The sequence below is a fragment of the Heliangelus exortis genome, chromosome Z (assembly GCF_036169615.1).
Source record: "Heliangelus exortis chromosome Z, bHelExo1.hap1, whole genome shotgun sequence".
Taxonomy (NCBI): domain Eukaryota; kingdom Metazoa; phylum Chordata; class Aves; order Apodiformes; family Trochilidae; genus Heliangelus; species Heliangelus exortis.
Window position 1 is genome coordinate 33,739,794 of NC_092454.1, and position 23,324 is coordinate 33,763,117.

The window sequence follows — 23,324 nt, forward strand, 5'->3', positions numbered from 1 at the left end:
AAATCCAGATACATGGCTCTGTTATCACACTAGAAATGCTTCAGGGATCCAAAACTGATCTTGACTTAACTGAAATGGTCTGGTTAGCAGAAAATAAGAAAATTAATGTAGGTTTTTGAGCTGGCCTAGCAAAAGCAGTTTAAATTGATTTCTCCCAGAAGAACTTGGGCTGCCTGCAGCATGGATTTGTCTTTAGCACTTAGGTTAACACTTCATTTTTTGCTCCTGACTTTTCAAATATAAGAAGAGATAATAGAACTAAGAAAACAGTAACATTAAAAAAATCTCATCACAAGAGAACATTTTACAAGAGTGTGAATGATAGTTAACAACTCCTCACTTGTTCGTATTTTCTTCAGGTCACAGTGCATCAACCAGATGAAAGAATTAAAAGATCAGTGTGAAGAAAGAATATATGAGCTCACTAAAAAAGGTAGTGATATACCAGAAATCAAAGAAAACAAAGACTTCCCAGAAGATACAAAAAAAAATAGCCAGGTATGGTTTGTGTAAAAAAGTTTTAAAACCTTTTCCTTTGTAATTCTTAAGGCGTTTTCTGCCTTTCTGTTGTGTTCAGCTAATGTTAGCTCATCTCAATAAGTTTTGTACTGCTTTCCTTCACATTGATTGAATGTTTCTGATCTTTGGGAACTGGAGTGATTCTAAGAACAAAAGAAGGGAGAGGATTTGCAGGAGACTCAAAATCACTGTGTCTCTGAGACAGGGAGAATTTGAAAGGTGGTGCTGGAAGTGGTGAGGAGCCCATTAAATAATATTTTACGCTGCTGAGTTCACAGCTCCCTTCATTAAAGGACTTAGTTGCTTTGTGTGTTCAGGATGTGTGTTGAGAATAAGTCATAGAATCATAGAGCAGCTTGGACTGGAAGGGACCTTAAAGATCATCTTGTGCCAACCCTCTTGCTTGGGCAGGGACACCTCCCTTTAGACCAGACCCCATCCAGCCTGGCCTTGAACACTTCCAGGAAGGGGGCATCCACAGCTTCCCTGGGCAACCTGTCTCAACACCTCCAGAAAAAATAATTTCTTCCTATTTTCTAACTTAAATCTACCCTCTCTCAGTTTAAAACCACCCACCCTTGTCCTGTCACTAGATGCCCTTGTAAAAAAGTTTGTTCCCCCCAGCTCTCCTGTAGGCCCCTTGCAGGTACTGGATGGCTGCTACAAGGTCTCTTCAGACCTTGAGAGAGGTACCCTTCTCTTCTCCAGACTGAACAATCCCAAGTCTCAGACAGTATTCACAGGAGAGGTGCTCCAGCCCTCTGATGGTCTTTGTGGCCCTATTCCAGAGTTGCTTCAGCAGGTCTATGTCTTTCCTGTACTGAGCACTCCCATATTGGACACAGTACTCCAGTTGGGGGTCTCATGAGGACAGGTGATGGGAGGAGAATTGCCTCCCTCAACTTTCTGGCCACACTTCTTTTCATGCCATGAGGGTATGGTTCGCTTTCTGGGCTGCAAGCACGTATTGCCAGCTCATGTTGATCTTCTCATCAACCAACACCCCAAAGTCCTTCTTCTTCAGTTGTGAATCACTTCAGAGTAGCAGCAAGCCCTGAATATAATACTGTAGCCCAAGGGTCTTTGAATCGTATCATAGAATTATAGAAAGGCCTAGGTTGGAAGGGACCTTTGAGATCATCTATTCCAACTACCCTGTCAAGAGAAGGGATGCCTCTTAACTAGACAAGTTTGCTCAAAGCCTCATCCAACCTGGCCTTGAACATCTCCAGGGGAGGGGCATCCACAGCTCTTATGGACAGTCTGTTCCAGAGTCTCACCAGCCTTGTACTGAAGAACTTGTATAAAACCTATTCTCCTTCAGTTGAAAACCATTTCCCCTTGTCCTGTCACTGGACACTCTTATGAAAAATCTCTTTCCAGCCTTCCTGTGGGTTCTCTTCAGGTATTGGAAGGTGGCTGTAAGGTCCCCCCCAGCTCTTTTCTTCAAGTTGAGCAATCCCCGCTCCCTCAGCCTCTCCTTGTAGCAGAGGTGCTCCAGCCTCTGGATCATCTTTGTGGCTCTCCTTGGGACTCATTCCAACAGATCTTTGTCCTTATGGTGGGGATGCCAGAACTGCATGCAGTGTTTGAAGTGGACTCTCACAAGAGCAGAGTATAGGGGAGAATCACCTCTCTTGATCTGCTGGACATGTTTCTTTTGATGCATCCCCAGATACAGTTGGCCTTCTGAGCTGATGAGCACACTGCTGGCTTGTCTTGAGCTTCTCATCAATAAATACCCCAAGGTCTTCTCTTCAGTGTTGCTGTCAGCCCCCTCTGTACCCATCTTGTAATTGTGCCTGGGATTGCCCTGATCCAGATGCAGGACCTTGCACTTGGACTTGCTGAACCTCATGCAGTTTGCACTAGCCCATTAACTAGCCTGTTCGGGTCCCTCTGGATGACATCCCTTCCCTCAAGTGAAGCCACCACACCACACAGCTTGGTGTCATTGGTAAACTGAGGGTGCACTCAATGCCATTGTCCGTGTTGCTAACAAAGGTGTTAAATAGCACTGCACTCAGGAGAGACCCTGAGGAACTCCACATGTCATTGGTCTTCAGCTGGACATCAAACAGTTGATCACAACTCTGAGTAGGACCTTGTAGCCAGCTCCTTATCCACTGAGTTGTCCATCCCTGAAGTGCATGTCTATCCAGCTTAGAGAAAAGGATGTCATGTGGGACACTGTCAAATGCCTTTCACAAGTCCAGGTAGATGATGCCAGTTTTTCTCCCCATATCTACCAGAGTTGTATCTCTGTTGTAGAAGGCCGCTGCATTCATCAGGCATGATTTGCTCTTAGTGAAGCCATGAGGGCTGTCACCGATCACCTAATTTTTCACGTGCTGTAGTACAGATGCCAGGAAGATCTGCTCCATGATGTTACGTGGCACAGAGATGAGACTGACTGGCCTGTTGCTGCCTGGGTTTTCTTTGATCCCTTTTTGAAAAAATGGGGGTTATGTTTCCCCTTCTCTAATCTGTGGGAGTTTCACCATACTGCTACAACTTCTCAAAATGAGTATGAATATGAGTGCAACTTCAGCTGCCAATTCCTTCAGGATCCAGGATATATCTCATCAGGTCCCATGGACCTGTGTACTTTCAGGTTCTGTAGGTGTTGCTGGACCTGAGCTTACTTACTCTGGATGGTTCTTCACTATCCCAGACCCAGCCATTACCCTCTATGACTTGGATGGGGTGGCTCAAGTGTTTACCAATGATGACTGAAGCAAAAAAGTCATTGACTACTTCAGCCTTCTCTATATCCCCAATAACCAGGTCACCTGTATCCCTCTGGAGGATCCCACATTCTCTCTTGTTTTTCTTTTTTTCTCTGACAGGATTGTAGAATCCTTTTCTGTTATATTTAATGTCCCTGCCCAGATTTGGCTCCATCAGGGTTTTAGCTTTTCTAACCTGGTTTCTGGTTTCACAAGCAATTTCCTTGTAATCATCTCGAATTGCCTGTCCTTCCTTCCACCCTTTATGGATTTCCCTTTTGTGTTTTATTTTGGCCAGGATTTCCTTGTTATCCATATAAGCCTCCTGGCCTATTTGCCTGATTTCTTCTTTTTAGGGATGCAGTGCCATTGGGCTTGAAGATGATCCTTGAAAGTCAAACAGTTTTCCTGGGCTCTCAATCCCTCCAGGGTCTTGTCCCAGTGTACCCTACCAAGGAGGTTTCTGAAGGGGCCAAAATCAGCCCTAGCTGAGGGTTTCAGCACCCCTTAGCTGAGCACCCCCTTTGCTGCTCTAAGGATCTTAGACTTCACCCTCTCATGGTCACTGTAGCCAAGGCTGCCCATGAGCTTAACATTTCCCACCAGCCCTTCCCTTTTGATGAGTACAAGGTCTAGCATGATACCTCTCATTGTTGGTTCCTCTACTGCTTGGAGGAGGAAGTGATCATTGATGCATTCCAGGAATCTCTTGGGTTGGTTGTGCCCTGCTGTATTGTCTCGCCAACTGATCAGAATGGTTTAAGTCCACTTGGTCCTCTTTGTCATGTGTTCTGTAACAGACTCTCCTTTAATGTCTCCTTCCTTTCATCCTCTCCCACAGGTACTTAGTCTTTTCTCCATCACTCACCAGGTGAAGTTCCATGCATTGTAATTGTTCGTTGACATAGAGGGCAATACCCTCTCCACATCTCCCCTGCTTTCCTTCCTGAAGAACTTAAACCCTTCTAATCCAGCACACCAATCATAGGAGTCATTCCATCGTGTCTCCATGATGCCAGTCAGGTCATAGTGATGCACAAGCATCTCCAGATCCTCCTGTTAATTGCCCATGCTGCATGTTTGCATAAAGGCGTTGGAGCTGTGCCCCTGCTGAATACAGTTGCATGACCCCAGCACCTTTTTGTGGACATGAGCTCTGGTTCCTACCTGATGTAGGATGTTCCTGTGATTTCTAAAGCATTGGTAACGATTGCCTCTTCATTTCTCATTTTTTATCTTTAAACCATCACAGCTGAGAGAGCAAAGTGAGGGTCTTTGCTAGCACACCATCCTACAACCCCTTGAATGCTGGCCCTGGACTTATTCCTATCAGGCCAAATTTTATCCCTTCCTCCCTTCAAATCTAGTTCTTATCTATGACCCTGCTGACTCCTGCCCCATGATCTTTTCCTCCCTCTGGGACAGGTGCATCGCATCTATTGCCATCAGGCTTAGTAACTTACAGAGCTACCCATGATCAAAAAAACCAAAGCCCTGCTGATGTCACCAGCTCACACCAGCCCTGGAGCCATCAATCAGTCTGTTGGCTCTTCCTGTTGATTTCCTTGGGTTTTGCTGCCATTGGAGGGATGGAGGAGAACACAACTTGAGTCCTGATCCCTTAACCAGTGTCCTAAAGGTCCTGAAATCTCCTTTTGTAGGTTTTGGGCTTCTTGTTCTCACCTCATCACTACCCACCTGAAAGACCAAGAGCATGTAATAATCTGAAGGCATCACCAGGGTGGGAAGTTTACCTGTAACATCCTTTATCCAGGTTCCAGGGAGGCAACAGGCTTCCCTATGAAGTGGGTCTGATCTGCATATTGAGGTTCACCAGCTGTGAATTTTCACAGAAATCCTAATTTCAGACGTTTACAGTGAGGATGATGGGAAGATCAAGTGTTATAGATGTTTGGGTTTGAATGTTTTGAGTCTAAGGACTACAGAAGGCATTGTTGTATGTGACCATAAGGACACTAGCACAGGGCAGGCTGCATAGGGTGGCTGTGTGCTAACGGACTTGTTCTTCCTGGGGTATGGAAGAAAATCCTGAGAAAAAGAAATTTCGTATCATGCTGTTGTCTTGGCATGTGACCTATTGGTGCATGATTTGGTAAGGGAAAGAACTTGATTAGTTAAGCTTGTTTCAGATGGCCCTGAAAATTGATGGGACAGAGAACACTGTCAGCACGTTTGCTGATGACACTAAGCTGGGAGGAGTGGCTGACACCCCAGAAAGCTGGGCTGCCATTCAGAGGGACCTTGACAGGTTGCAGGGTTGGGCAGGGAAGAATTTAAGGGCAAGTTACAATTATATCAAGGGCAAGAGTAGAGTCTTGCATCTGGGAAAGAACATACCAGTACAGTTTGGGGACTGAACTGTTGGAGAGCAGCGAAGGGGAAAGGGACCTGGGGGTGCTCGTGGATGGAAGGATGGCCGTGAGTCAACAATGTGCCCTTGTGGCCAAGAAGGCCAATGGCATCCTGGGGTGCATTAGAAGGGAGTGGCTAGCAGGTCGAGAGAGATTCTCCTCCCCATCTACTCTTCCCTGGTGTGGCTGCATCTGGAATATTGTGTCCAGTTCTGGGCCCCTCAGTTCAAGGAGGACTGTGACCTGCCTGAAAGAGTCCAGTGCAGAGCTACAGAGGTGATGAAGAGAGTGGAACATCTCCCTTATGGGAAAGGCTGAGGGCATTCAGTCCCTTCAGCTTGTTCTTAAAGGAATGTATAGGTACAGTCTTACCAACAATCATAAAAGTAAACTTTCTTTTGACTGTGTGACTTTGTATACCAGAAGGTTAAAATTTTCCTGATGTGTTGTGCTAATTACATCAGAACATCACTTCATGTTTGTACGGTACTTCCATCACCAATAAAAATTTTAGTCCAAATATTCCTGAATGATTTAGAATTTTTTTTGCCCCTACTGAATTCTTGTCTAACTTTCACAATTCCAGGACCAGTGCTTAAATGTGCACATTTGCTTTACAGGCAGGTATTCTTCTGCCAGCCTCAAAGCAACCAGAGTTGAAGCAGTCTGACTTGGAACAGCAGAAGCCCGATGAAGATGTACTTAAAGCAGTACCTACAGTAAAAAAGACAGACCTGCTGCAGGCTGAAGGTGAGGTGGAAGTCACCAAGTAGCAACTGGTTAAGAATTTTGTAATTTAATTGAACAATTAAAAAACATTTTTGCATGCAAGATCAAGATGGAAGAAGTGACACTAGCAAACTGAACTTTAATCAATTTTCCAGCTGTGGAGGGGTATAGTACCTGTACAGCCATTTTTATTACAAGCATTTCAACTTGTTTTGTTGGAACTGAGATACTGCACATAAAGGAAGATACAACTATTTACAATTCTGGAGTCATATTCGTGAGAATTCATCCATTAATGTGGAGTTAATGACTGCTTTTGGAAGCAATGACATTGAAGAATGTTTAATATTTGCTTTTTTAATGTTTGATTTGTAAGTTTGATACATCTGCTACCCCTTCCAATGGAACAGCTGCAAGTTAGGCTTTAAACAAACACACAGTCATGCTTTCCAGGTGTTGTCACTGAGCAAAATGCACATAAGGGAAATGATATGCAGGAGGTCAGATTACTTAAATGAATGGTAACTTTTGGCACTAAACTCATGGAACCTATTAATTTGAATGGATGTTTCCGCATCCATCAGCCTTGCATAGTACTGTACTGCATTCTATTCAAATTCCTATTTAATTATTCTTACATGCTATTCTAAATTAAAATCTGAGTATGGAATGCATTTTATTTTGCAGTTGAATACAACATCTATATGCAGTGTGTTCAGGCAAATTTTATCGTAATTTTATTTAATTAAAAATACAGATAGATAGATAGATAGATAGAAAAAAGATACAGTAATGTCTTCTAAAAGTAATAGCACTCGTGTCTTCCTCTTGATATTTAAAAATCTAATTGCAAATCTGCCCATGAGCTACTTTTGAATATCAAATCAGTTTTGTTGTTAGAAATGAAATATAACTCACAGAAACCTTGATGCTTACACAGCACACTGCAGTGTTCATTTAAATGTCTCTGTTTCATCTGCCCAGTTTATTCACTCACTGTTTATACCATACCTGTGAATAGTTAGAAACATGAATCTTCTGACAGTAAACAGTGCGTGTCTCATCCTCTGGCTGTTCTCTGTAGGAAAAACGTGGGTTGTCATCTCTTTATCTTTGGAGCTGGTGTGGTTGAAACATATTATTTGAGAGGAAAACAAGAATTTACCAAGAAAGAATGAAGCAGTATTTATTAAAGGTTTTTAACTTGTGCAATAACTGAAAGGCATTAGGTTTTTTATGTGGAATAATTTTTATTGTTTACAGAAAGAATATACATCCTACCTGACATCCGGAAAGAGGAGCCTAGGGCAGAAGAGGAGAAGCTTTCTGGTCAACTAAAAAACCTACACGATTCACTTGGTGCTGCTGCAGTTCATAAGGAGATGCTGCCAGAGTCAGAGAAGGAGCTGAATACACCTGAAGATGCAAAGCGTGCAGCTGGGCAAGATTCATTACAGCTGGCAGCCCAGCAGCCTGCCAGCAAAAAAATAGAGAGGAAGCAGCTCCTAAATTATGATGCTAAGCAGGATGACTCACCAACTGGAAAAGCTGGTTGGTAGCATGTCTCATATAGTTAAAAACAGTAAAGAAATGAAAGGGTGGAATAGAACATGATTTCTGTACTAGTGGTGGCAGCTGACTGGACATAGTGTAAGATTCTGTAAAGGTTGGTGTGAGATGGAAAAGGTTACTCAGTCCCCAGCAGTCTTCTTCAGTCCATGGGTAAAGGTGGAGCAACATGGAACTGTTTGTGCAATATGGAGCTACCAGGCTGGGTTCTTCTGCATCACCAGAGCAGCTTTCTTTCCTGTCTCTCTGTTGGATGTTGGGGAAATTGCCCCTGTAACTTTTTGGTGTTGAAGCCTTTTAAGAATGTCATGGATTTGAAATGGAAATGTTAACCATCCAAAGCATGGATGAAGACAGAGTATTGGTGTGTTCCAGTCTTTCTATAGTGCCAATATATAAATGGTACCTTTCCCTATTTCAAATTAAGCTAACGTGAATAAAACTTGACCTAAGTCTTCAGAAATTTAACATTGTGAGTCAGCAAAAGTGCAGATCAGATATTGCAAAGATGCCGGTGTCTGGCATCTACATGTGACCCTGAACCAGGTGTCTCCACAGCACCAAGCAGCAGAGTATTGATGTCATGCCTAAACCTGACCAGAATCTTGACATCCCTCCACCTGTCTTGAGGAACTTGGTCTCAGGTGGACTCAGTAGCCCAGACAGAGTAATGAAGAGGAAGCCTTACAGCAGTCAGAGCAGGAATTGATGCCCAGAAAAAATGCTGTTTATGCTTTTCTAGTGAACTTATTTAAAGGATCATAAGTTAGTTCTGCCGATAACTTTATAGAGATAAATAATATCATACGCATTGCCAAAGCAGTAGTTTTCAAAAAAACTCCGAAAAAGATACTGGCCAGAGCAGGCTGTCCTCTAAAGAGGTGTGAAAATGTAAGTTACCTGAACTGCTTACATTTTAACAGAAATAAACTAAGCAGAAATATTAGGTTGAGAAGTCAATTAGTGCAAGAAAGACCTCTGTCTTTTAGCCTGTGGAAGGGCAGAGTTTCTGTGAGCTGGAAAGACTAGCAGGATGTTTTTTGGGCTTGATTGTTCAAAAAAAATATCAGACCCTACTGCATAGGCGCTGTGTAGCCAAAGGAACCTAACGTAGAAAAGGATTTCTTCTACATTCTCTGAGCATCTTCTCTTTTTCAATAAAAGCTTCCTTTTGAGACCTCTGGGTCTCTTAACTCTAAAAATCTATTTGATGGAGTGGCCTGAATGTGGACAACATAAGGCTAAAAATCTTGAAGCCTCTTTCTAAGCTGGTTAGTAAATAGATGGCTTGAGAATATAGACCAAAGACTCTTGATCTCTCTTAAGGAGTGTATGCTTTATACGCCTGTGCTGTTACTATTTTTTTATGTCTGGTTCAGTGAAAAATAAAGGTACTGTGGCAATCAGAAACATTTCCCTTTTCTTCTCAGGTCTATTTAGAGAAATCTTAAGATAGTAAATAAAAGTTGCTGGAGATGAGTTAGTGGCTCAGTGAAGAAAATACCTTAGAGAAAAGCACTTTTGTGTCAAGTTAGCACATCATAAAATACTCCTTTTTTTAAACAATATGCACAGCTTTCTGTTTCATGAGCTATCTAAAACAAGAAGGAAGAAAGCTAAGATACGTTTTAGTGGTGGTGGTATTATGCTTAAACACTACAGCCAAGTTTTCAGTATTGGCTTCACGTTTTACTCTTTTTTTTTACACAGTCTTTAATGCATTCTGAAATGGTATTAAACAATTTTTTGTTGAATATGCTTTCCCATTTGTCCATCAGAATGCTGACTGAATTTCATTATACTTTCAGAATACCTAAGGATTCTTTTATGTATTTGTTTAGATAAGATTTACAGCAACAGCTGCCTTGAAATTTAGCAGTACACAAGGAAAGTAAGATGAAAATGTGCTCTAAGCAAGAATTCATTCAGCATCAGAGGAAATTCTGTGGAATATTGTTACAGTAACTGTTTCTTGTGCAGAGGACTTTGGGATGTGGCACAAAACAAATTTTAATGTTTTCTCAGACAAGCAGGAACATAAAGCACTGAACCAGGACAAGGATGTTGATTACAATTTAGAGAAGAATGAAGCTGAATCAGAAACAGACAAGCAAGCAGCTCTTGCAGGGATTGAAAATGGTAAGAGAGTAAGAATAGTTTTTACATAAGTACTACATGCTGAAATTTTTGAAGTGATATTTTGAATGGTATCCTGTAGCAGATACAGCTAGCTAATTTCTGTTTCAGCTTTCCTTCATGTTGACAGTGTGACTGATTTTCTGCGTAGCATCACTGAAGCTGCTGTTAAACATGTGATGGGGAGGGACGGGATCTGTAGCTTTACTATACCAGTACTGAATGGTCCTTTCAGAATTTCTCCTGCTGTGTTTTACATTGTTTTCTTGATGTCGGCCTCCGAAAGAGATTTCTCTTTTTTTTCCTAATTAGTTCAAAACCCTGAAGACAGCAAGAACCACTTAGCTGAGCGAGATGAAGAAGGACAGAGGCTGTGAACAAAGATCCAGCAACGATGAGCGAAGTGATATGAGAATGTTCTGATTATCTTCTCAAGGCTTCAATAATTGCCCAATGAAGTACTGTTTTCTTGTGACATTTTAGTACTGCTTCAGTGGTGGAAAAAAAAAAATAAATCTTTAATACCCAGAGGCTTGAGCTTGACCTCTGCAATGACTCTTTTCTTCCTAGTGAGTGTAAAACTGAAACCAGATAGCACTAAGTATAGTAACTTTGAAGTTTGCTAACTTGTATAGTCATAACACAATGAAGTGTGTGTGGATTGTTGGTAGATGAGAAAAGAGTCCTCTGCCAAGGATGGACCTCTCTCCTGATCAGTGCAGGAACTTCAGTAATATCTTAAGAGAAGGAGCTAACTTACCTTGAAAAACATGGGAAGAATGAAAAATGGCCCATGCTACAGTCTACCCTCATGCCTGTTCTGGTACCTCTTTACTGCAATGTTGATAAAACTAAGTCTTTGGGTGATACACAGTACCATATATTTTCCTGAGTCTCCTAAATGACATTGCTAGCTCTTGCTTCTCTATATCTAAGCTGAAACACTGTCCTGGTTGTGTTCTTAGCTTTTAAGTTAAAAAGCCAAAAGCATTCTGACAATGGTATCTTAAGTGATTAGCAGAAAGATTTTTCTAGACCCTTTGTTGGACTCCTATTTACAAGATCAGTACTACAGTCTGGTTCAGCAATTACTTAACTTGCACGAGTTCAGCGTGTAAAAATTCAGACCCCTAAACTTTTAACTACAGAAGCCATCTGCAATGGGGGGCTACAACTACTATGCATTACTCCACTCAGCCACCAGCTGCTGCTAAAAAGCAGAAAGACAAAACGCTGGCCTTTCAACAGCCGAGATGACTGCTGTCCTGTAAGTGCCAGACTGCTGAAGAAGGCAGACTGGCCTATGCATTTACTGGACATTTCAACGTCTCCCAAGGTGGAGCTCAAGTTGTTAGAAAGTCCTGTGTTGTGCTTAGTGAATCACCTTACTGTTTTTTGTCTTTTCTGTGACTTGCTACATGTGCTACTGGAAACTAGTTTATTTGTGATAACCTAGAAATAGCCTCTGCTACCACAAAGGCACCCATAACTACAGTTCAACCTGCATTGCCTCTAGCCAGTTGTTTGAAACATTGTATTTGTGTTCGTCCTGACACCTGTATTTGGAACAATCTCTGTGTGAACCAACTTCCATTAAGACGGCATGAGAGCGGGCAGATATGACTGACTCCACAAGCAGCAATTCTATTCAAGAAAATACAAATCTGTCTTGGCTTTCTCTTCCTGCACTAAATTTTTTTAACTACTTCTGTGGCGTCATTCCTCAGTGTACTAGTTCACAACTTCTGCAGCTGTCTGAATAGGCAACTAGGAGGTTAGGTCTTTTGTGTATGAGAAGTGTTGTCATCAGGCAAAGAGCACAGCTTAAGTCAAATGGTGCCAATTAATCCTAAGTAGGTAAAGAATTCACTGATAGACTTGACACAAAGAACTTGAATTCTAAGAAAAGCACTCATGCCAAGTACCGAGTTCTTGATTACTCTTTTTCCACCATTTCAGTCACTTAACTGGTCTGGGCTACTGTGGTCACCACAGCAGGGAAAAAAAATGCTTGTGTAAGCAGGAGACAAAAAGCAAGAGCACTTCTTCTGACAAGTATTGGGAAACTTGGGCTAGTAAGTTATTTTTGCAAATAATGGCATATTTTAACATCAAAATGTTTACACCTATTCTGAGTAAAAGGGGCTCTTTCTTAGGACTTAATCTGTAAACAAGTATGTAGATGAGATGAAGTTAATAAGAATTTTATTAGTGACTGTTAAAAAGCATATATCGTAACAGTGGAAAAAGTATACAGTGAAACACAGTATTCAAGTTGAATGGAAGGCTTTAACTTGGAACTAGTAAAAATCACAAACAAAATCTTTAATTAATGTACTACCAGTTGTTTTGTCTGTATTTCTATAGAGCACCCAAACATTACTGGACTTCTTTTGGCTAGCTAGATACATGTTGTCTTCCACATAAACAAGACCACCTTTGTACAAAGCACACTTGTTACCTCTGACAGCAGCGAGTCTGAAAACCTGCATAAAAGCAATGCTGGAAAGCATAACTCTCTCATGTCTTCAAGTGCTACAAGAATGTAAGTACAGTGGTAGTTTTCTGGAAGACAAGGGACCTATCTGTCTCCAGTAAAGAATTTAAAAAGACTTTTATTTGAACAAAACAAGATTTACCTGATACTGTGGCTAAAAGAATGTTGTCTATTGCTACAACTTTTCATTGCATGAGGCAGGGCAAACTTTGCAATAATCACCTAGAGATTAAATTAACATTTGTCCTTCATGTATTTAAAAATTTTTTTTAAAACTAAGTCTGATCCATTTCAGAAAAGCATTTTAAAATAAAAGCATTTAAAATAATCTTCTCTACTCTCTATTCACCTTATTCTGTGAATTATTGAAAATGGGGAAGACAATCATTCCTATTTTCTTAGTTCTATAAATGAACTTATTTTCTCTTAATTGCTGCTTCCTTTGGAGAAAGAGTGAAGTCTGTCCTTGAGCTGCTGCAGTTTAAGATTTTTATGAAACATTTTTGTAATTGTGTACAAAAAGGCAGCAAAAGCCAGATGAATTATCAGCACCCTGTACTAAGAGCAGTTTGTCATCTTCACATTTCCAGGATTTTCATTCCTTTGGCAACTGTGGATATGCATTCAAATGTATTAATTGTGATGATAAGCAAGCATGTAAAATAATATGCAGCCTCCTTAGTAGAGAAATCAGGAAAAGCATGTCTTCAGGGTGATACTCCTGCTTATTTCAGGATGCAAAGTGCTGGCAGACAAGTAAGTCACTGCTACACTTGAATTTGTTTTACAGCTGTAGCTTAACAATACTGCTGCTTAGGTGATGCAGTTAAAGTGCTACTACTCAGCAGTATAACTGTATGTTAGGAGAAAAACAGAAGTTTTGAATGGTCAAAAGGCAGTTACAAGCTCAGTATTATTGAGGAAGACATTTTGCAGTAAAAGGACTGACTGTCCTTTTCAACACAGTCAAATCTGGAGAGTTTGCTTTTATGGCCAGGTTAGACTTGACTTTATTATTTTTTTCCCCTCTTGTAGTAGGAGACTGCTCAACACAACACTTTACCTCTGTTTTACGAAAAGAAGCACGAGAGGAAGAACTATTTTAGGCAGGAACCAGGTAGGTTTGGGGTTCCTCCTGTGTCAGATTTCTGCCTTTATTTACCATTACAGAGGGTGGTAGCATCCTGCAGCAGCACTGCAGTCAGAATTAGAGAATGAAAGTCATGCTGACTTGAGCAATTGAACAAACTGCAACCCCTCTTTTACAATGGCAAAGGAATAAAAGGATTGAAATAAAGTTGCAGAGTAGTTAAAATACACGCTCGGGTGTCTTGTGTTCCTATGTTTCTAACTGCTACACAGATTCATCCAGTACCGCAAAGAATAAAGGTTAACAAACTGGAACCAGGAAAAACTTGAGCCATTTCTCACAGACTTAAAAAAGCTTGACATTTCAGACAAAGCACCTCCTAGAAAACTGACTTTGGCTGTAATTTAGAAGGTAAGTTACTGAATTCAATGCAGTAAGAGTTAAATTACTAAATTTTCATCTGCTCCTAATTTCTTTGAAGATTGTTCTAGCTCTCCAGACTTGGCAAGAGAAGAACCCAGTCTTTCTACTTCCAGTGTGAGAAAAATTGATGGAATTTAGGCAAAAATACGGAAGCCACAATCTCTCCAAGTGGCTTTGTTGCAAATGGAATTTCAGCATCTCAGCTAAGTATTGGACATGATGCTCTACTGTACTATTTTCATTCAGTCCTGAATGTTAATAAATCTCTAAATGACCATTTTCTGTCACAGCTTATTCATAAAAACAAAATTAATCCTGCAATAAGATCAATTAAGATACAACATTTCTTAACAATACCATTGATTAAAATCATCCTAATCAGGTTTACATATACCACTTTAAAACAGCAGTTGTCATTCAAAACAAGGCAGACTACAGATATTCCATATAACAGTACTTTTATCCTGGAAATTTCTCTCAGTCTGGATATAGCACTAGATATTCCATCCTACAGCTTGTGTCTGATGCACAGATTATGCTTCAGGTATCCTAACAACAATCTCTCATCTTTCAAACAAGCTTCACAACTGGAAAATACTTATGAGGAGAGAAGTCAAATTCTGGAGGAACCTAGAAAGGAAAGATGTAAAACATTACATGGTAGTACTACTGATCGAAATGAGGGATACCCTACAGATGAAAAGCTTTTAAATAGCAAAAGATTAAAAAAAATAATCCAAGCTCTTTAATCTGGAAAATGGTCTACTCCAGTTCTGTCTATGCAATCATTCTCCAGCAGTGATGGGCACAAGGCTGTTAAAGAGTAATGCTGTGCCTCTCAGTGTGCTTTTTGACTCTTTCTGTTGCCCAGACTTCATCAGGAAGTCTGAAGGTCCTCTCCTCCCTGACTCACATTGCACCTCCTAGCCCTGGCAGCCAACATCCACCCCAGTGTGTTCACACCATCTGCTGATACACTGCTACCAATTACTTCTTCCCATTCCTGAAGACTACATATATTTGTACATGTCATCCCATATACACATCCCAAAACATTTTTTTCCAAAACATTTAGAAATCCATGTTCAAATAACTACAACAAACTATTTCCAAGGAAAAATAGATTAAGTTACTTTCCCAATTCTTTTAACAGCCAGAGTAACCGATGCCTGATCTGCTCATTCAGCTGTAAGAGATCTGTGGTTAACATTACACATAATACTATATTTTACATACAATTCAACTGGCATTTTCTCCTCACCTTAGAATCTTTTTTGTGGCCTCCTGCAAGCAACTTCATGACCACAATATTGGGTTTTGCAACCTTCAGAATTCGATTGACCTAAATACAGAAATTTTCATGTTAAAGTGCATGACCTCAACATTATTTCAAAGATTATACTCAAATATTTACACACTCTAACAATCCTGCAGCATCCATTTAACAGAGATCAGGGCTTTCTGGGTTTGAATTATAAGGGACATTTATTTTAATACTTTTTTATTCAGCAGACCATAGAAACCACTGCCCTCCATGCTCATGTTCAAAAACTACGAAACTAAGGCAAGTTCTGAGGCACTCATCCAAATAAACATATAGCCAGACTATCTAGGCATCTACCCCTAACACTGATCCACACATGATGAGAAGGGGAAGCCCAAGTCCCAAACTGATGGCTTTTTGCATGCAAGTGTTCTTGGCACTTTCAAACTACCTTTAACTACCCTGGCTAGCCTCCACTAGACAGTTTATGTGTGAGTACCACCAGGATAGAGAGCAGGCAGGGATTCCTAAATTCTCAGAAGATGCTAATCCCATTAATGATCTTAACCTACTCAAAAGTGACAGAATAAGCATACTCCTTGCCCTAAAATACAGTCACGCTTAGGTTTTAGGCTATGGACAATGAGGGAGAAATTCCAACCTGTGTTCACAGTCCAGTGCTGAGAAAACTGCTCCTGGAAACAAATGCCAGACTCATTATCTTCTCAGCCTGATGACATTCAAAACTATTTTTCCCTCTTCTCAAGAGGACATATAAATTACCATGTTTCAGGTGAGGCAAGCACGTCACCTTCTTGTTAAAACCGATACGCTTTTTGAGCGGGGACAGAAGGCAAACTTCAAGAAGAAAGCAAGTTGCTATCTAGCATCTAACACCCTCGCAGAGAGAGGTTTTGGAACAGTGAGAACAACCCTGATTATCTAATCTTATCTAATCTAATCTAACCTAATGCAATCCAATCTACTAAAACACACCACATTATAATGCCACCACCCTCTTCTATCCAGGCCTTAATCAAAGAACGCAGCTTTGCTCAGCTTTTCACAAAATACAGTTTGGATCTCAAGATCAAGCTGAAAAAAAGAAGTCTGTCATGAGCAAATATTCCTTTTCCCAGTATTTCAGTCTTACCTCATAGTCTGGATTAGGGATATTCTCAAGAATCATTTTAGCTTGCTGGAAGTGTTTGCTAGCTGCCATGTAGAGATCTGATGACTGAGGAGGTGGGCTGTACTTGTTTAAATCAGACATTTCCTGGTGTGTTATAGAAATATGTATTGAAAAAATCAGTTGCCAGCAAATTGTATTTTTATCACCTTTAATGAAAACTAATTACTAGAATCAAGAAAAAAGTCATGCTACCTAAAAGAAGATTAAGAATACTGAAGTTAAAAACATTAATTTAAAATTACGGATAGCAAGCAACAACACATGGCTTAATGGTTATTTTACAGTGCCAAAAAATGTAATGAACTACTTATACTCTTTGTAGAACAGTCCCTCTCCTGAACCACTAGTCATTCATTTTCTTTAATACTGCCTTGCAACATGGTATGAAATGACAAGGAAAAATAGGAGGAAAAAAAAATTTATATTATTTATTGAAATCAAGTTTATGGCAAGTGAGATAATGGAACTGTTCCAAACTTCATTTCATATCTTTTTGATACTTCCAAATTATTTTTTTTATCAGGGATAAAAAAGCTTCAATTATGAGTAGCAAGCCATGGTAGTCTTAATTTCCACTGAAACAGCATTTCATAACACATTTATACTACCTGTTTATTTCTGCCAGGTGCTATTCATAAGACCTGACAGTTTGTGCAGTTAGTTGCTCACAGATCCAGCTATGGTTGCAATCTAGCCAAAGGCTGTGGTCAAAATAAATATGGGGACCCAGACAGAGGTCCCATGCAAAAGTGGAGATGGCTGGAGGCCTAGAGCACATGACCCAAAATGACAGGTCAATGGACCTGGATTTTTCCAGCTGTACAAGGATGCTAATGGGTATCCTTAACAGCAGCCTACAACTACTTGAATGTCAGTTACAAAGGTATCAGAAGATACAGGTTCCCAATTACTGGCAGACAATGCAACACTGGGGAGAAGTGGCAAACTGGAACTTGAGTTAATTCAGACTGGACACTAGGAAAAATGTGAGTAACACAGCCCTCGATTGGGTTATTCAAATACTAAATGAATCAGAAAATGTAATTGGATCAGGTTAACTAAAGAGGTTGGAAAATCTTCCTCCTTTGATTTTTTCAGACTTTGGTAGACAAAGACACAACTGATGTGATCTTAAAATGCTACCTCAAGGAGACTGGACAGGACAAACCTCCACTAGTCAATTCCAACCAACATTTCTGTGATACAGCACACACAGTTACTTTTGTGACCTTTTCCTGTTTGCTTGCTACAGTGATGAAAACATGCTGCTATATAAAACACAGCCAAAAAGTCTGTGAACAGACTTTCAAGAGATGTTTATTTCATGCAAATCAACACAAGCATCTCATGAACCACCATATCAGACAGATTTTAAACATCCAAAAGTCTAATTTTAGTAAGCGTTCAAAACTAATGCTAGAACTCCTTGCCATTTTGACTTACACTTCAATATAAACTCTGAGACATGAAAGGTCCTTTTTACAATAGCTAAAATCTCGAATGTAGGCGGGCAAATGACTTAAAGCATGAGCTAAAATTACTCACTTTAAACTGCAAGTAGTGCACTGGAGGTGGTGTAATAACACTGTTGAATGGAGCAAACCTGTGCTCATATCGAACTTGTTCACTATCCAGTTCAAACTTCGGTTTTCTTACTTTGCCATCCATGTCAAATGCGATCATTGTCTAAAAAGTAAAGGATAAATACAGCTAGAAGTGCTACATTTAATTTTGCTAATGACTCCAAGCTGTGTGGTGTGGCTGTCATGCTGGAGGGAAAGAAGACTGTCCAGAGATGGGTGGTGCAAAAGCATTAAGTTCAATAAGGCCAAGTTCAAGGCCCTGCACCTGGGCAAGGACAATTACAGGTTTAGAGGAGAATGGATTGTGAGGAGAAGGACTGGGGTGTTTGCTGGTTGATGAGAAGCTCAACATGAGCTGGCAATGTCTCTTGCAGCCCAGAAAGCCAACTTGATTCTGGTCTGCACCAAAAGAGGGATGGCCAGAAGGTTGAAGGTGGTGATTCTCCCATTCTACTCTGCTATTAACAGACCCCACCACCTCTCCTGTGAAGCCAAGCTAAGACACTTGGAATTGCTGAGCCTGTAGAAGAGAAGACCTTATGGCAACCTTCCGGTAGCTGAAGAGGGCCTTATAGGAAAGCTGGGGAAGGACTTTTTGCAAGGGTTTGTAGTGACAGGACAAGCAGTAATTTTTTTTTAAACTAGAAGAGGAGGGATTTAGATTAGATATTAGGAAGAAGTTGTTTTTTGTGAAGGTGGTGAGACACTGGAACAGGTTGCCCAGAGAAGCTGTGCATGCCCCATCCCTGGTCACATTCAAGGAGTGTCTGGGTGGAGCTTTGAGCAAGCTGTTCTGATGGGGATTGTCCTTGCCCAGGCTGGGGGGTTGGAACTAAATTATTATTAAGCTCCCTTTTGACCCTTAACATTCTGTGATTCTATGATTTTGCTGTGAGGAAGACAAAAACTATGACTGGAAGGGCAGAAAAAGAATAGATACTTTACCATATAACATTAACTTAACATTGAACTTAATTTCCAGTCCCACTGAAAACAAAGAAGGTGTGCAATGTATGCTTGATTCATATTACAAAAAAATTAAGCCATTATTCAGCAAAATTACCTTGTACATCCCAGCACACATATTTTGGTATGCTTGACTCATGGTGATCTCTCTGCTGAGAGGGCGAACTGCAAATTTCACATAAAACCATTTTTTTAAAATCAACAGAAGTACACACAGTAATTTCAAATCAAAACATTTCTTTAAAATTTTCAGAAAGTTTAATAATTCTTAATTGTATTTTTATAACATGAAGAATTACTGAAGCACAAAAATCACAGACATACATTTCTGCTCAGCTTTCTCTTAACTCACCATCTCTCAGTGTATTAAGTCACATGAACACCACACTGCCTTCAATGAAATAAAGCAGTTCAGACAGTCAATGGTATTTGCATGTCATTATTCACCAAACACTTGTTTAGAATTGAAAGCCTGTAGACTAAAGGCCTATTTGCTTAATGGCTTCCAGCATTTAACTAGAGCCAAACTGCTCACCCTTGGCACCTTTTCAGAAGGTATAAAATAATGTAAATAATTTTCTGAATTTCTAGACAGGGGAATTCACCCAATGTGACCTTGAGCTGTTCATGTCTAACTGCTTGTTTCCCTTGAAAAGAAGCATAAAAAAAACAGAAACAAAAGAAAGAGCAAAAGCAAGCTTCTGCTTGGTGTTTATTTGCAATGCACACTAAGGTAACTCCAACATGTCACAACTTTAGTAGCCACACAAGCATGGCAAATCTGCATCAATTGGTATTCAGGCACTGGCTTTGGGTGCCTTCCTAGTAGAAGGCTTACTTACAGTTCTGACTGGAGAGCCAGACCACTATGATGTACAAAGGGAAATTCTGATTTTCTCTCATGCATGTGCAGTGGAGAAAGCATGAGTCTGTAAAGGGGCTTTTGCACAACTGTAGTACCAGTGAATTGAAATGGGACAACTCACCATTGTAAAATTAGGAACATGCTTGAACACCTTCTGAAGCCAAAGAGAAATTACAGAAATAGACGTAAAGTTTAGTTTTAGAGTATCGCTACAGCCACAAAAAAAATTTTCCTGGAATTATAGACTGTAGAAAGGTAGTATTTTTCAAAGGTATTCACTCTGGATGTGTTAATTACCTCTCACAGGATTCAACACATAAAACAATGGCTGAAGCTGTGAACATAAATCAGTTTGGGTTTTTCTGAAAGACCTATTTAAAACTAAGGAGCTAAATAAATGCAAAACTTTTACATAGAAACTGACTGTCTTAGTTTAAAAGTTGTATTCAGCCTTCTAGAAACTCCCGGGTATTTTTCTTACCCACATCTGTGCTGACTCTATAAATTTTTTATCTAAATTCTACCTAGCTGCATGAAAGTGCAAAAAAAAAAAAAAAAAAACCAACCCAACAAAACAACACAAAAAACCAAAATTAAACAACCAACAAAGGAGTTACATTGAGTTACATTCTACACCTAGATACCTTTTTTCTTTTTCTTTGTTTTCTTACTACTACGGCCTTTCTGTTGTTCTTCCACTATTCTCTCCTCTGCCATCTGAGAGCTGTCAGCACGGCTCAGTGTTGACATCAACCAGGCATAGAGGAACTCTGACAGATACCTACAGTAAAGAAAGTATGTAGCTGTTACATGCTATTAGGGCAAAACATATTCATAATGCACACATCCTCACTGAATGCCAAGTCATTGACTTAAAGAACTAATAGTAAAGGGCAAATTTTAGGACAGTTAAAATGCCATTTTGGCAGCATGGCAGAAATCAACAGATTTGTTTGCCTTCTGTTTAGTGGTTTTGTTTTGTGTTGTTTTGCTTTGTTTTAAACAAGACCGTACACAGATTCAACCAAGGTCAAGGTATTCAAGTTGCTTTGATGTTTACTAAGTGAAGTCTAAACTACTTATTATTTCAAAATCCATGTAAGATCAAATTTTTCTGTAACTCTTCTCTCAGCAAGTGAAACATTTTAAAAACAGATACTATATTAATGCATTTTCTACTTTTGATAGGACTTACTGTTTTGAGAAACAAACATTTCTACTCACTTGTTTCAAGCATTAAAGAGCTATGAATTATTAAAAAAAAGGTTCAAGCCCACAGGAACACAAGAGACACAGGTAAACCTCTACAACTTAAGAAAAATATTTACAAACTTTAAGGTTGATTTCTTAGCAAGGAAAAGCAGGTCCATTAAATCTCTAGAACTACTTCAAATCAAAAGGAATAGGGAAAAAAGAGCCACAGATCTGGAGCCCAAGAAGAAGAAATAAAACTTTGTAAGAAGTCATAATTCAGGAGAAAAATCACTGTGAAGTAACTATGACTTTTATTTGCACATTCTCCCCCAGAAATTTCCTTTCTTTCTGTTCTTCACATACACTAAGGAGATAAAGGGGAAAATAAAAAAACAAAACTTCACTGTCTTAGAGAAAGCTTGGTATTAGTGAGGTGTCAAAGGAATACTGCCATCTTCTGGTTGCTATCTGGAGTATTAATTTCCTAATTGCTTAATCTACTAATGTAACAGCACAGAAACATGAGACACACTGAAGTTCATGTCATTTGAACCCGCTTAGTATCTTAAAGAAGTTTACTGCTTACCTAATGTTTGTATGTAACTTCACAGAAAAAAAAAAAACCAAAACAATAAAAACCCAAACAACAGATAAACCAAAACATCAAAGTTCAAAGCACTTCAACACAGGAATGTCCAGCATCAAATTTTATTGCTGAACCAAAAACAAACCATCAAAAAAAAAAAAATTATCTTTTTGCCCAAGTGATTAACTATGAAAAATAAGTAACATGAATGGAAGTTGAAAAATAAGTATTTTGACTCCTTACAGAGCAATAGTTTTCACTAAAGAGAGATTAAATCTTCAGGCATACTCTAATAAGAATAAGGGACATTGCTTTACTCTTGCATTCTCTTGTGTAACAAAACCAGTGTATTTTTCATTCATTGTCATAAGGAGACACTGTTTTAAAACCATGAGTTTTAAACAGAGAGTTAACTAGTGTTCTGGGAAAAAATAAGGTACACTATTTAGTAGGATTTTTTCCTCTACTTGTAATTTCCTTAATATGGAAACTAAATATTGCATTGTGTAAGCTTGAGATTAAAAAAATCATATTTGAAGTCCCTTCCTTTAAATATTTGCAATGATAGCCCTGGGGGAGCAGGCCTCCTTCAACTGCTGTCAACAAAATATATCTTACCAATATATGTAGTAATATTCATGCATACTGTAAAGTTCCAACTCAAAGCCACTCAGAAGATACTGTATCATAATACGAAGGTTATGATATAGGACCCAAGTGCCCAAGCAAGCCAGGTGTTGCCTTTGTGGTTCCTGCTTCAGTAACATACTATGAAGTGCTGCATCTACTTTCTCTGCCTGGTGAAAAAGAGTGAAGAGACAGGAGAGTAAGAACATGACTGAAACAGCATTCAAGCTCTGCCAGAAATAAAATCTTAACAAAATCTGAGTACAAATTGGGTCAGGAAAGCCATGCTCCAGGACTAAAAGGCAGAAATATGTTTTCACAGATAATGCCACCTCTACAGTTTAGATTTGTGATAAAATAGAAAGTTATTCACATAACTGGAAGCAAATTCTGCTGCACAGAGAAAAAAATACTTTATATAGTAATACAGCACTAACATTAGAGATTTTTAAATTTAAAACCAGGTTTTCAGCAGTCATGTGAGCACTGAAATTCAGAACCCATTAAAAGCTGTTATTAAGTTTGCTATATTGGCAATAACTAGTATTTATTTTTTTACCCAGTTGCAATGAAAAATTAGGTTTATACAGTTAACATGGAAGAAACACTGTGGCCCACCAGAGAAACTAAAAATTGCTCAGACTAATTCAGTCTTAAAATGTAATGGTATGAAAGACACGCAGTCTCCACAAGTTTCCCACAGCTGTGATATTATCAGTAGGCCTGAACAAATCAACCTATATAACCCATTAAAAAGTGAAAAAAAGAGTGTGTCTCAGCTGCACTAAAGCGTACAAAATTTCCATCACATCTCCAAGTTCCCTGACTTGTTCTCCTTAGCACGCACATCTCAGAAAACTATTTGTTTCACAACTCTCACTGCTGAAAAAATACACTTCCACAAGTGATGATATACCTTTCTCTGTCATCTTTCACTCCTCCTTCTTGAGTATTGTTAAAAGCAGTCAAAACACATATTTTTA

The 23,324-nt window shown here is 39.5% G+C and overlaps 2 protein-coding genes across 20 annotated transcripts in view; one reads left to right on the forward strand and one right to left on the reverse strand.

Moving 5' to 3' along the window:
* Positions 1 to 10,443, forward strand: part of GOLM1 (golgi membrane protein 1) — a 30,652-nt gene extending 20,209 nt beyond the window's left edge. Inside the window, exons 6-10 of one of the 2 annotated variants that reach the window (XM_071731112.1) lie at positions 360 to 498; positions 6,241 to 6,370; positions 7,613 to 7,900; positions 9,944 to 10,057; positions 10,367 to 10,443. In XM_071731112.1, coding sequence (XP_071587213.1) covers positions 360 to 498; positions 6,241 to 6,370; positions 7,613 to 7,900; positions 9,944 to 10,057; positions 10,367 to 10,431 — 736 coding nt within the window. In that variant the 3' untranslated portion in view covers positions 10,432 to 10,443. The remainder of the gene's footprint in view (positions 1 to 359; positions 499 to 6,240; positions 6,371 to 7,612; positions 7,901 to 9,943; positions 10,058 to 10,366) is intronic. The other variant, XM_071731113.1, reaches the window with a different exon arrangement.
* Positions 10,444 to 12,242: 1,799 nt separating this feature from the next.
* NAA35 (N-alpha-acetyltransferase 35, NatC auxiliary subunit) overlaps positions 12,243 to 23,324 on the reverse strand; it is a 28,938-nt gene continuing 17,856 nt past the window's right edge. For all 18 annotated transcript variants that reach the window (XM_071731104.1, XM_071731096.1, XM_071731108.1 and 15 more), the window contains 7 exons: positions 22,333 to 22,511; positions 20,579 to 20,715; positions 19,167 to 19,234; positions 18,066 to 18,206; positions 16,482 to 16,604; positions 15,326 to 15,406; positions 12,243 to 14,694 (listed from right to left, as the gene is read on the reverse strand). In XM_071731104.1, coding sequence (XP_071587205.1) covers positions 14,635 to 14,694; positions 15,326 to 15,406; positions 16,482 to 16,604; positions 18,066 to 18,206; positions 19,167 to 19,234; positions 20,579 to 20,715; positions 22,333 to 22,511 — 789 coding nt within the window. In that variant the 3' untranslated portion in view covers positions 12,243 to 14,634. The remainder of the gene's footprint in view (positions 14,695 to 15,325; positions 15,407 to 16,481; positions 16,605 to 18,065; positions 18,207 to 19,166; positions 19,235 to 20,578; positions 20,716 to 22,332; positions 22,512 to 23,324) is intronic.